We start from the raw sequence: 12,748 nt of genomic DNA on the forward strand, positions 1-12,748 counted from the left end.
TCGTGGCCCTTCTGCCAATGGATTATCTTCTGTCTTCCTTTTAGGCCTCTGATGATTGTCACACAGAAGATCACGACCTTGGCATTCCAAGTTCATGATGGTGAGAAGAACTGTCCTTTTGGTTCTGAGAGTGAGCCTGACAGAGACCTTCGTTTAGACTATATCCACAGTCCAGATCTTATTATAACTTGTCAGAAATTTGCAAGCTTCTTTAATCAAAGCTTTTTACTTTCTCAGCTATTATTTACCACTTTTCCTGCTGAATCTGCCGTCTACATTTGCTGAAGTCTTTATACTGAGAAGGGTTTTTTTTGTTTGTTTATACCACATTTTAAATGTATGGTGCGCTCTGCCCTTCATTTCTAAATCTGTTGATTTTTTCTTTGGTTTAATCTGAGATGCTCATAAGGTAATAAAAAATAGTATTGGCTGATTAATCTTTTTTTTTTAAAAATGTTTATTTACTTTTTGAGAGAGAGAGTGCGAGAGCGAGTGGGGGGGGGGGGGGGGGCAGAGAGAGGGGGAGACACAGAACCCGAAACAGGCTCCAGGTTCCGAGCTGTCAGCACAGAGCCTGATGCAGAGCTCGAACTCAAAAACCCGTAAGATCATGAGCTGAACCAAAGTCGGACGCTCCACCAACTGAGCCACCCAGGTGCCCTTGGCTAATCGTTTTTCATGCTGGATTTGTTTTGTTAGCTTAGTGTTTTTGTTTTTGCTTGGCTTGGAAAATTATCTAATGAGATTAGCGTGACCCTTGTCCTAGAAGAAGGAAGAACCTTCTGTTTGTATAAAACTGAACATTTTCTTTGCTCATGCCCTTCCTGCAAATGGCCAAGAAAGTGTGATTTACATGATTAAAACCTGGTTCCAGGGGATGAGTACAGCGCTTTCAGCTGGGTGGAAGATTTTAATATGGGCTTAAGAGGTGTCGGGTACAATTAGTAAAAGTATATTCTACGGATTTGTACTGCTCTGGCAAACGCTTTAGGACGGTTGAAGCTTCTTTATGTGCCAACAGGTTGAGTAGATTTACAGTCTCTGTCAGCTAGTCTTATTTTTCTTTAAAGCCTGGGAACCGATTTAATTTCATTTTGACCCTGGGTATTCCGAGTTCATACTTGGCAATTTAATCACTGTGTAGAGAACTGGGTAATTTCATACCAAGGATGGGGTCTTTCTAGGGAGACCATCTGTCCTGGTTTGCCCAGGACTGAGTGCTTTCCCAGGACATGAGACTTTTAGGACCCAAACTGGGTAAGTCCTGGGCAAACAGGGGTGAGTTGCTGAATGTTTTTGTACCTAAAAGTCTACTTGGTAGTGGTTATAGTCTAATATTAGCACCATAAACCAATAACTAAAATCAATTTAATTTCTAGGATTGCCAGAGATGTATTGTTGAGATCTTAGAAGAAAGTGTGATTTTTTTTTTTTTAAATACTGCCTTTTTTTTTTTTTTAATAGGCCTTTTGCCTATATTTACTACTTAAAGCATTCTCAGTATACCCGATTTTCTGGAACAACCCTTATATGCAGCAAGATGTTTGTTTGCCGTTTCTTTTTTTCTTGTGCATGGGAGGAACAAGTAAAATTCAGAAACACTCTGCCTGCCTTTAGACATGTTTCTGAATTGCCTCTGTGATCGGTGATCATAATCAGTCTTAGCTGAATATACAGTTTTAAAGTCAACTTATGACACTTCAGTTTGAGTATAAGTTAACATCTAAATTTTATGAGAAGCACTAAGGTGATTTTCTGGCATGGATGAATTTTATTTTATTAAAAAGTCTTCTTAATGTTTATTTTTGAGAGAGAGACAGAACACGAGCAGGGGAAGGGCAAAGAGAGAGGGAGGCACAGAATCTAAAGCAGCCTCCAGGCTCTGAGCTGTCAGCGCAGAGCCCGACCCGGGGCTCGAACCCATGAACCGTGAGACCGTGACCTGAGCCGCGAAGTTGGATGCTTAACCGACTTGACTCACCCAGGAGCCCCTGGATGAGTTTTAAAAGAATAATCACCTGATAATTCTTCTGTGTTTTCCCCGCATTCAGGCTTCCATTTCCTGTTTTTTGGAAGAGGAAAGTCCCCTGTTCCTTTCCCCATTCCACACCTATGTTCTCAGCCAATACTGGGTGTTTGCACCCAGTGCACTCAGGGAGGTACTTAAGCTGGTGCAGGCAGCAAAGGCCGGCTTCTCTCTCTCATGGAGCAGTGAAACCAGAGGCACTTGGGCAAGGAGTGGAGGAGATGTGGGGGCTTCTCTGGGATCCATGACAGACTGCAGATTCAATAGTAGTCCCTGAATCCTCCCCTCTTCACAAGAACATATAGAGACTTTCCTCCTCACACACATATTTGTGGGTAGCTCTTAAATCCGGGACATTAAAAAAAAAAAAAAAAAAAAAAAGCAAAAGGAGGACCTTTTATGATTTCTGAAGCAAAATTAATGAAATATGAGATAAATCACTTTCTTCAAATGAATTTTGTAAGCCTCTTTTAGAATGAGTTATCTGCTTCACACATCTCCTTTCTAACTTTTTTCTTTTTTATAGGATTAGGTCGAAGAGCTGAAGACCTCTCTGCTGAGCAACATCGACTTGCTGTGAAGTAAGTTTTCACAGTATGTTCTCTAGGCCTTGGTGTATCAGTGTCCAGAAATCCCCCTCTTTTCAGTATCTGCATATTCACTGCATTCTATGGAGGTAATATTGTCTGTTTAATGAATCTGCTGTTGATGGATACTTGGGGTTGTCTGTCAGTCTGTGGCTTTTACAAGTCAGTGATGCATGACCCTGTTCCTTGGTCATTTTAAACAAGTTTGCGTATAATGGTGGGACAGATTCCCGGAAGCGGGGTTGCTGGGCCGGAGAGTAAATGGATCTGTAGTTTTGTTTGTTTTGCAAGATTCTCCTTCACTGAGGTTGTTATGTCCGTTATTACCGAGTTATTTTTATGGGGCCTGTGTCAGAGGGTCCTCAAGAAAGAGTTGTCAGTGCCCGTCAGTAGGATTACATGCTGGTACGAAACGGACTCAAAGGGCTGGACAGAGGACTGGGGGCCGGGGGATGGGAGGCAGGTGGCAGGAAGCAGGCTGAAGACAGATTGTGGCTGGTGTGGGTGTTGGAGACGAAGGGAGACTAACGGAGGAGAGTAGCATTGATGGGGAGTGGAAAGAGCCCGTGGGTAGCAGATCGGGGAACGTGGTGCAGCCATGGCGGTGGAGGGTTCCTGCCAGAGACTTGTAGGAGGCAGGGTAAGGAAGAGAGGGTCCTGAGTGGTCGGGAGACGGAGTGCCCCATTTCCACGAAGGGATCAGGACTTGGAAGAAATGGAGACCCATTGCAAGAGACTAATGAATCCAACTCTTTGGTCAGTATTATGAGGGCATAAGTGCTGTAGGGTATATTCCAGTGACGGGTTACCAGTGGCATTTTAGGGAGCCTTGTCCCCACAATACCATCCTGCCCCCTTTTTTTTTTTTAACGTTATTTTAATTTATTTTTTTGAGACAGAGAGAGACAGCATGAACGGGGGAGGGGCAGAGAGAGAGGGAGACACAGAATCGGAAGCAGGCTCCAGGCTCCGAGCCATCAGCCCAGAGCCCGACGCGGGGCTCGAACTCACGGACCGCGAGATCGTGACCTGAGCCGAAGTCGGACGCTCAACCGACTGAGCCACCCAGGCGCCCCTCATCCTGCCCTTTTAAATGCCATTAAAACACTACCCAGAACTGGTCTCTACAGAATTGTTTCCTGCCGCTACTTCTGTCTGTTATTCAGGACCTCGTGCCTGGATGCCAGAGCGGACAAGAGGCTGCACAGGGGTGGTTTTTGTGTGTCCTCTTCTAGTGGAAACTGGTTCCACCCATCATTTGTTTTGTATGTATTTTGGCAGTCGGGAGGGAGTTTTCCCATTTCAGTGCATCTCGAGCAGCTAACATTAGGTCAGGTTCCCACCCTGCCTTATGTTTATTACCTTCCTTTTTCTCTTGTTAGGCGACCAAGGGTGATGAGAAAGCGCATTTCCCAGCCTCAGAGCCTCCTTTACCCTGCACCTCACCCTCCATGTCCATAGCCGCAGCCGGCCAGCAGAGGGCGCCACGGAGCGCTGCGCCTTCTCCGAGCCACTCCCCGATTTAACCTGCCCTTTCAAACCAGCTTTCTAGCTTGGGTGGATTTTTAGAGAAACGGAACCCAGAAAGACCACCTCACGTCTGGTAATCTACGAAGACAACCCCCGTGTTTAGGATCGGCCTACTTGCGGATCTAAAAGAAAACTCCAAAGACCGAAGACTTCAACTTGTTGTTTATTTTCACAGGGTGAAGCCCTCCTTTTTGCAATACTTAAGCTATCTTCTCAACTTCATGAGTGTCATAGCTGGCCCTTGCAACAATTTCAAGGATTACGTAGCCTTTATGGAGGGGAGACATACGCACATGAAGTTGCTGGAAGTGAACTGGAAACAGAGCGGTTTCCAGAGCCTGCCAGAGCCTTCTCCCACCGTGAGTTTTTAGTGCCGGGAGTGTTTACGCAGAGCTCCAGAAAAATAGAACTCTGCTTCCAGGGCTGACTCTCACTGGTAATTGTTCTAATTAAAAAGCCAAACAGTTCACCAAAAAGCGCGGCCAGTAACCGCCCCCCCCACCACCCCTATGCACTGAAAATACTGGTATTGGTATTTATTTACAGCGGTTTTCCATGTTGGAACACCACATGTTTATTTCACAGAGGAGCTCACTGGCTGGAAATATTAAGGCGATTCGTCCATTAGTCAGTCAGCCGATATTTAATGCTCACAGTGTGCTCGGCCCTATGCTAGTTAACACGTTTGGATTTATGAGTGTTTTGTCTTTAGGGATAGAAATTCATATCCAGCCCAAAGATAATATCGGGAAAGGGGGGATGGGAAGGGGTGGGAACCAGAATAAATGCGATTTTTATTTCAGAGCCCCACTCCTTATGTGGGAAACCAGTTTTACGTGGGCACGCTTAAAGCTTGGGGTTTTATTGACTTCGAGAGAGTTTAAGATGGCTTTTTAAAAAATACTTTCATTTTAATTTGCATTTTGCTCATTTCAAAGTGGTCAGCAATGGGATCGCTTCTTGAACTTTACAAAAACGCTGCATTTATTCAGATCACATGGCTTGTATTTAAGGGACGTTTGTAATTAGCTGAAGGAGTAGGGGACATTGGAAAGAGGAGAAAACCGGGAGATTGGAGTTAAATATTTTGTAAATGCTACAACCCAGGCAAAGTTAATTATTTGAAAATTTAAGTGACTTCTGGAGCATGCGTTTTCAGAGAGTTTCGGTGCTGTCGGGTCTTTGACAGTTTACGGTCCGTCCACTGTCTCCGCTCTCGCTGCGGCATCGAAACAACATAGCAGTGAGGTCACCGTGGCCACGAGACATGAGGGTGCCCGCGGGTGTTTCTTGGCAGGGTCTGGCACAGTAGTGCTCTTATGTTGCACGCGCTCGTAGAGAATATTCTCAGAGAGTCTTAACGTCACTCTCCGAGAATATTCTCAGAGAGTCTTAACATCACTCTCCAGGGAGCCTCTTGCATGTTTGTGCACAGAGAGCACGAAGCAGGGAGGTGGTACTTTGGCTGAAGACACATCGGTGGGAGAGGGTGGCCCTCACGAGCTGGTGCTTCCCCAGTGTGTTGGCATCATCGTGGCTAAGCGTGGCGTGCACTCGACTGGGAGCCAGGCGCCGTTGGATGCCTTGCGGACACTCACTCACCTAACCCTCAAGCTGAGGGAGGTGCTGTTGCCGTCCTGCTGTCCCCATACTACAAAGAGAAAGTGGCCCCCTTTTGTTTTTTTTTTAAAGTTGGGAACCAGAATCCTATTGATGTTCATTGACATTGCCTGGAATGTCAGGGAAACTGAGCAGAAATCACTTGGTCCAGAGGCATTTAAAACACTAGCACATCATGGGGCGCCTGGATGGCTCAGTCGGTTAAGCGACCGACTTCGGCTCAGGTCATGATCTCACGGTTTTTGAGTTTGAGCCCCGCAGCCCAGAGCCCGGAGCCCGCTTCGGATTCTGGGTCTCCCTCTCTCTCTGCCCCTCCCCCCGCTCATGCTCTCCGTCTCTCAAAAATAAATAAACGTCAAAAAAGCCAAAAAACCACTAGCACATCTCAAGGCCAGAGCAGACCACATGTAAACCATCCTGGAAGGCTTCCTGAAGCTTTCCATTACCTGCTCACGTCCTGGCTCAGGCCCTTGAAAACTGGCACAGAATCCTTCCTGACTAAGCCTCTGTCCTTGTGGTGACTGAAACCCATTTCCTCGGCTCTGCGGGTGACAGAAGTGGAAGACAAGCGAAATGGTTCTTTCTGATGGAAGATTGCCACCCTATAATGTTATTTCCCTTATGTTTTGGGTAATAAGACGCCTACCTTTTATTGGTAGAATGTGCTGGTAATCATTGTCTTCCATTTTAGATACATTCAATCCTCAAGGGTCAGAGGTATGTTCTTTCTTCACTTGTAGCCCATATGCCCAGCATCCAATTTGTGTCCTAGGCATGCCTCTCCTTCTAGGGCCTATTGCCAAAGCGGCTCTTGGAACAGCTTTGTTCTTAATGTGCCCTTGCTCAAATTGTTTTTCTTCATACTGGAATCTTGAATGGTTACACCGATTCTTTTCCACATTTTCAGGGAGCAGTGATCCGCAAGTTGTACATGACCTTGGTGTCTCTCCTTCTGTTTTTGACACTCACGAAGACCTTCCCTGTCACCTGCTTGGTTGATGACTGGTTTGTTCATAAAGCGAACTTTCTGACTCGACTGTGCTACTTGTATATCGTCATGCAAGCCTCGAAGCCCAAGTATTACTTTGCCTGGACGTTAGGTACGTTCGATGGAATGGCCCTGCATGACAGAACCGCATTTGGGATCGCCTAATCAAAACAGAGTTCAATACGTAATGGGGGTGGCTGAGCCAGTATCGTTTTGTATTTTATCGCACAGCACTTCTGTCTGTCTCCTGCCATCCGTAAAGTCAATCACCCATGATAAGAGAAAAGCAATCCTGCCTCTCGTTTAAACTCAATGCTATTAACAGATGTCCAAATCTGGAAGCTTCCTCCACCAGTCAGAACTGGCCTTCAGTACAGCGGAAAGTTAGGGAAAAATTCCAAAATGAGCTGGTCATCGGGCCATTTTTCTGGGTTGTACATAATACAGGATACATGCTTGAATAATTTACCAACGCACGTGCTGATTGAGGTTATGCTGCTTCAATTGTTGGTTAAGATTTTTTCAAGTGATTTTTTTTTTTTTAAGGTAGAAAATTCGACTCACTTTGATTTTCTCTCTTTCCTTTCAAACAATTTTAGACTGGAAAAGTTTAAAGCTTTGCTGGAGTGAGCCGTGAGTCCTTCTATTTACTTACCAGGCGTGGTAAGGGATTTTGATAAGGCACGGCAGCTGTGTCTAGTTCACATTTGGAACCCTTTCAGGAATGGAAATTTGACTTCTTAGCTGAGGGTGACCTGGGGCTTGATGTCAGGGAGCGGTGATTTGGTTTATTAAGCGAAACAGATGATTAAACTCAGTGCCTGGTGCTTCGCCCATATTCCGTGAGTGAAGGCATAGCGCTTAATTGAGTTCCTTTTTTCTCATTTCATGCTCCCAAGTTTTTATCTCCAAATTAAAGCTGGTAGCTACTGAATTTTTATTTTTTTGTGGTAAAGTAGACATAACGTAGAATTTATCATTTTAACCATCTCTATGCGTACAACAGACGGTCATTAAGTAAATACACGGTGTTGGGCGACCATCACCACCATCCGTCTCCAGGACGTTTTCCGTCACCCCAAACAGGAATGCTGTTCCCGTTAGAAAAAGTAATATTCTCCTCATTCCTCCCTCTCCCCGGCCCCTGGTCTACATGATTTTCATAGGTCGAGATGTTCAGGGATAAGTTCAGTCCGGTGCAGTATTGATGTAATGCTTGGCCAGAAAGATCTGACTTAAGGCTCTTAAACAAGTTTGCAGCATGGGAAATTGTGTCTGTCCTATTTGGTTACTGCAGGGAGTTTTTGTCGAGGACCGGGTGCTGTGCTCGGGGGAATGCAAAGGGGGAACAAGAGCTCTGGTCTGTGGTCAAGATGGTTACGTTGTGTGGGCACAGAATTGTGCACCCCATCCAGGCAGGACACAGAGAGAGCTGTCCCCAGGCGAGGAGTACAGAGGGGACGAGGAATATGGGCTGGGGCTTCAAAAGTCCTATTCCTCTTTCTTACTTGAGAAGGAGAATTTCTTGTAGGCAGGCGTGACGCATACTATGGTGAACCCTGCTCGGAGTACCAGGCTTAGTTTTCTACATGAATTACTTAATGTCTTCACTCTGCTCTAACCTGCGGGTGCGTCTGTGTGTGTGTGCACGTGGGCGTGTAAGAGAATGAGCGAGAGAGGAAGAGCTAATACTCTTTCACGCCCTCTTCTGCCTTCTGCTTGTTCACTTAACTTTCCTTTTCTCTCTCCTCTCCCTACTTTTCCCTCTCCCGTATTCTGTATCCTAGGGCTTACGGGCTGGCTTCTGGACTAAATGAGCTCCTGCTTTAGGAGGAAAGAAAGGCCAGTCCGTGGCCTCATAGGGAAAGTCTAACACGAGGTGGGTTGTGCTGGTGGGGCTGTGGGTGGGGAGGGGGTTCTAGGGAACGGGGTGTCTGGTGTCATTCTGCCCTTTCGGGAGTGCCCCAGATACTGGGAGTATAGAAGTACTCTTTCCCGTGGGTAGCTTTTTTGGACTTGGCTCTTTTCTATACCCTCTTCCCTTTATCTGGTTTTGATAGCTTCAGTAGAAACACTTCATTAATTTGTATGGCCTCAATTTGAACCTTGTTAGTTTAGATTGCTTGGGCTGGTCTGAAATTAACCTTTGTGTTACGAATAAAGAAGCAATGAAGAGTGTAACAGGGAATGCTTAAACTGCTTTACCAAATAATTGTTTTATCCAGCTCCTTAAAACATCATTTACATATAATTGATGCACTAATTATACGTGATTATAAATTTAATCCTTAAAGCTGGCCTCTTGATGGATCTCAGCTGAGCTGCACCGTGTTAGCCTCGTTTTCTCGTTACTGTTTACAGTGAAATAATTAAAGCTGTTTTCTTTGGACTTCATGTACGATCCTGGTTGTTTTTCCCTTGCTAATTAGTACTAATTAGCGAGACTCAACTTCAGCCCAGGCTGTGTTCCAAGGAACACGACCTCCAAAATATGGGTATCCAACTTATCTGCGATCATACAGTAGGCAATACAAGTAAAGCCAGTTTGGGGCTGGTGAATGTAGCACCCACCTCCGCTTGGAGACAAAAACAAGTCTTCGCTTAAGAGGAGGCAGAATGCACTAGGGGGACCCGGTAGGTCCCCCCATCCTCTATAGAGACGTAGCATCCGAGAGTCGCTATTTCTGGTCCTTCATTTATCTTGGCGGGGTGGCTCGTAGCCGCTCAGGCTGTGGGATCAGAATTCCTTCTAGCATTCGGAGTCTGGCATTGTTGACCACCTGCGTGATGAGAATGTTAGCATCACTAAGCCTGGGCAAGACGGACACTGATAACAGCTAACATTTCTTGAGCGCCCACAGGCAAGGCACCGTGCTTTGTGCTCACTCATATCTCGTTTAAGTCTTTCCACATGGCTTTAAATTCGATACCATTCTTCTGTCCAATTTCCTCTCAAGGGAATGGGTGTCTAGATGTCAGACAACTCTCCCGAGGCCATACGCTCAGGGTGTTGCTCGATGGGGGGCAGGAAGCCAGGGGCTCTGCCTCCGGAGCTCACCCTTGCCACTGTGTTCGCACCGCTGGGAACACTGACTGAGAACACCTGTAGAGAGAGAGCTTTCTACAATCCTGGAAAGGTAGCGAGAACCAGAAAGAAAAGAAGTTCTGTTAATCTGCGTTTTAGATGAGGCCGGAGGGGGCGGAAGGAACTGAGTGAGGGGCTGCCTTGCGGGTCCCGGCCCTTGTTTCAGTCTCCAACACCGACCCCAACTGCCCCTCTTCTCTTTGTCTTGTCGTTCAGTGTCTTCCCGCACGTTTAAACTGGCACACCCAGTCGTTTCTTAACTGGCACACCCTTGCTTTGTTGTTCTTCTCCTTGTCCGCTGAGTATCCATCCAGTCAGCTTGGGAGAATGACCTATCAGCGCTCAGTACTTCTCTTCCCTCCTTCTAAAAGAAGCCAGATCGTTTCCCAGTGAAGCCAAACACAGTCACCCGGCTAGAGGACCAACCTGGAGGTGGTAAAGCAGTCATCAGCCCTTTCAAAAGGAAAGGAGACGAACATAGAACGGGCTGTGTTTCTTTAGAGTAACCCTTCAGAAGTCACTCTGGAGCTGGCCCTGAACTCCTATAGAAAAGAATGAGTAGAGCTACAAGAAAGATTTTTCTAAGATCTCCCCAGATCTTAAGACGGCGCTGTGATTTATTTTTTATTTTAACTTCAGTAAACATACAGCGTTGTATTTGGTTTCAGGTGTGTGATACAGTGATTCCACACTTCCATACATCAGCAAGTGCCCTCCTTAATCTCCAGACCCTTTTTCACCCATCCCCCTATGCACCTCCCTTCTGGTAACCATCAGTTTGTCCTCTAGAGTTAAGTAAGAGTACGTTTCTTGGTTTGTGTTTTTCCCCCCTTTGCTCATTTGTTTTGTTTTTTAAACACATATGAGCGAAGTCATATGGTACTTGTCTTTCTCTGACTTATTTCACTTAGCATGATACTCTCTAGTTCTATCCATATTGTTACAAATGGCAAGGTTTCATTTTTATGGATAAATCATATTCCATTGTGTGTATGTGTGTATACATATACACACACATATCACATCTTTATCCATTCATCAATGATGAATACTGGGACTGTGTCCATAGTTTGGCTATGGTAAATAATGCTGTATCTCTTTGAAGCAGTATTCTTGTATTTTTTGGGTAAATACTCAGTAGTGAAATTACTGGATCATAGGGTAGGCCTTTTTTTAAACTTTTTAAGGAACCTTCATACTGTTTTCCACAGTGGCTGCACCAGTTTGCATTCCCACCAGGAGTCTATGAGGATTCCTTTTTCTCCACATCCTTGCCAACTCTTGGTGTTTGTTGTATTTTTTAACTGCTCTGACAAGTAATAAGGTGATAGATATCTCATTATAGTGTTGATTTGCATTTCCCTGATGAGTGATGTTGAGCATCTTTCCGTGTGTCTGTTGGCCATCTAGATGTTGTCTTTGGAGAAATGTCTGTGTCTTCTGCCCATTTTTTATCTGGACTACTATTTTGGGGGGGCGGGGTGTTGAAGTTTCTTTTTTTAAAGAAAATAGTCTGACAGAATTGAACGAAGTGAAAAGAGAAAATCAGCCTCTTGGTCGGCATCTACGTCGATTTCATCAGGTCTCTATCTGATTACAAAATTGCATAATTAAGGAGTCAGAAATGTTGCACTCACCGCAGGGGGACATCTTCTTACACTTCAGTGAAGTGAAATAAAGATGGAAACGGGCGTTTTCTCAGACTGACTTTGTGGGTAGGATGCTTTGGTAATGGGGTCCACGTGTGGTCTCCGTGGCTGCTGGCCCCAGATTCATGTCTCTCTGTCTCAGCTCTTTGTCTTGTGTTCTGAGCTTTTCTAACTGTATCTCAGCAGCTCTGGCTGAAACCTACTGGCATGTCACCCTGAATGTGTCCAGAATGAGCTCCGGTTTCTCTTTCAGAACTAACGCTATCAGTTCACGTTGTGCCATCTTGAATGACAACTCTCGGGCCTGAGTCCCCTGGGTCCTCGGTTTCTTCTGGCCTCTGCTTCTGAGCTTAGATGTGTGTTTACCTTCTTCCCTGTCTCCCCTTCTATCAAGTTGGTCACTAAATCCTTGCTGCTTTGTTCTGATTCATTTCTCTTTTACTTCCATTTTGTGTTCTGTGAGCGTCTAGTGCCTTATTATTCGCAGGTGTTCACTAAATGCTAGCGAATGAATAAAAATGAGTCCGTGAACGTTAAGGCCACCAAAGAACCACTGATGTTTCTGTGATTTATGATGGTACCAGGTCCTTAAAATTGTGTTGGTTTCTTTCCCAAAGGAGAGACCACTGCCTCTCTCTCAATCTTAAAGTTAGACAGACATTTAATATCTTATAAAGCAGCAACGTGACTTTTGTTCCATATCCTAATGTGTTGTTTTAAAAACCATAGCTGATGCAGTGAATAATGCAGCAGGCTTTGGGTTCAGCGGAGTGGATAAGAATGGAAATTTCTGTTGGGATCTGCTTTCTAACCTAAACATCTGGAAAATTGAGGTGAGTCTATTATGCTTTTGCATCAAGCTTCCGTCGCAAATAGAGCAAATGATTTGCTTTGAGTGTGGTGTCCCTGGAAGTTCTTCCTCAGAGTGTCCGAGGGATCAGGGAATTCTAAGTCGAGCAGCCCCTTGGACTTTTTTTTTTTTTTAAGATAACCTACTTTCTTGACAGTTTGCATGGCTCAAGGAATGACGTGTAGAAATCTGAAAAGGAACCAGGAAAATCGTTTTGTTGTTTACAGTCCTGTTCTTTCTACCAGAAAGTACAGATGTCATCTTCTCTCATTTCACATTCTGCTTTCTTCAGTCAAGAATACAGACTGGAAGTTCCTGCGTTTAGGTTGTTGTATGGCAGGCATTCTCTGTGGTTCCTTCTGAAACATTTCTAATCCATTTGCTTTTAAGAAGCGTTGTCATGGCACATGGCT

The 12,748-nt window shown here is 45.1% G+C and overlaps 1 protein-coding gene across 6 annotated transcripts in view; it reads left to right on the forward strand.

The window, feature by feature from the left end:
• Positions 1–12,748, forward strand: part of MBOAT1 (membrane bound O-acyltransferase domain containing 1) — a 114,548-nt gene that overhangs the window by 81,084 nt on the left and 20,716 nt on the right. For all 6 annotated transcript variants that reach the window (XR_007463078.1, XM_049654973.1, XM_049654972.1 and 3 more), the window contains 5 exons: positions 45–100; positions 2,553–2,607; positions 4,319–4,502; positions 6,671–6,863; positions 12,215–12,318. Coding sequence is in view for 5 of the 6 variants with exons in the window: in XM_049654973.1 (XP_049510930.1) it covers positions 45–100; positions 2,553–2,607; positions 4,319–4,502; positions 6,671–6,863; positions 12,215–12,318 (592 nt within the window). In the remaining variant the exon portion in view is untranslated. The remainder of the gene's footprint in view (positions 1–44; positions 101–2,552; positions 2,608–4,318; positions 4,503–6,670; positions 6,864–12,214; positions 12,319–12,748) is intronic.

This window comes from Panthera uncia (genome assembly GCF_023721935.1).
Source record: "Panthera uncia isolate 11264 chromosome B2 unlocalized genomic scaffold, Puncia_PCG_1.0 HiC_scaffold_25, whole genome shotgun sequence".
In the NCBI taxonomy this organism is placed as follows: domain Eukaryota; kingdom Metazoa; phylum Chordata; class Mammalia; order Carnivora; family Felidae; genus Panthera; species Panthera uncia.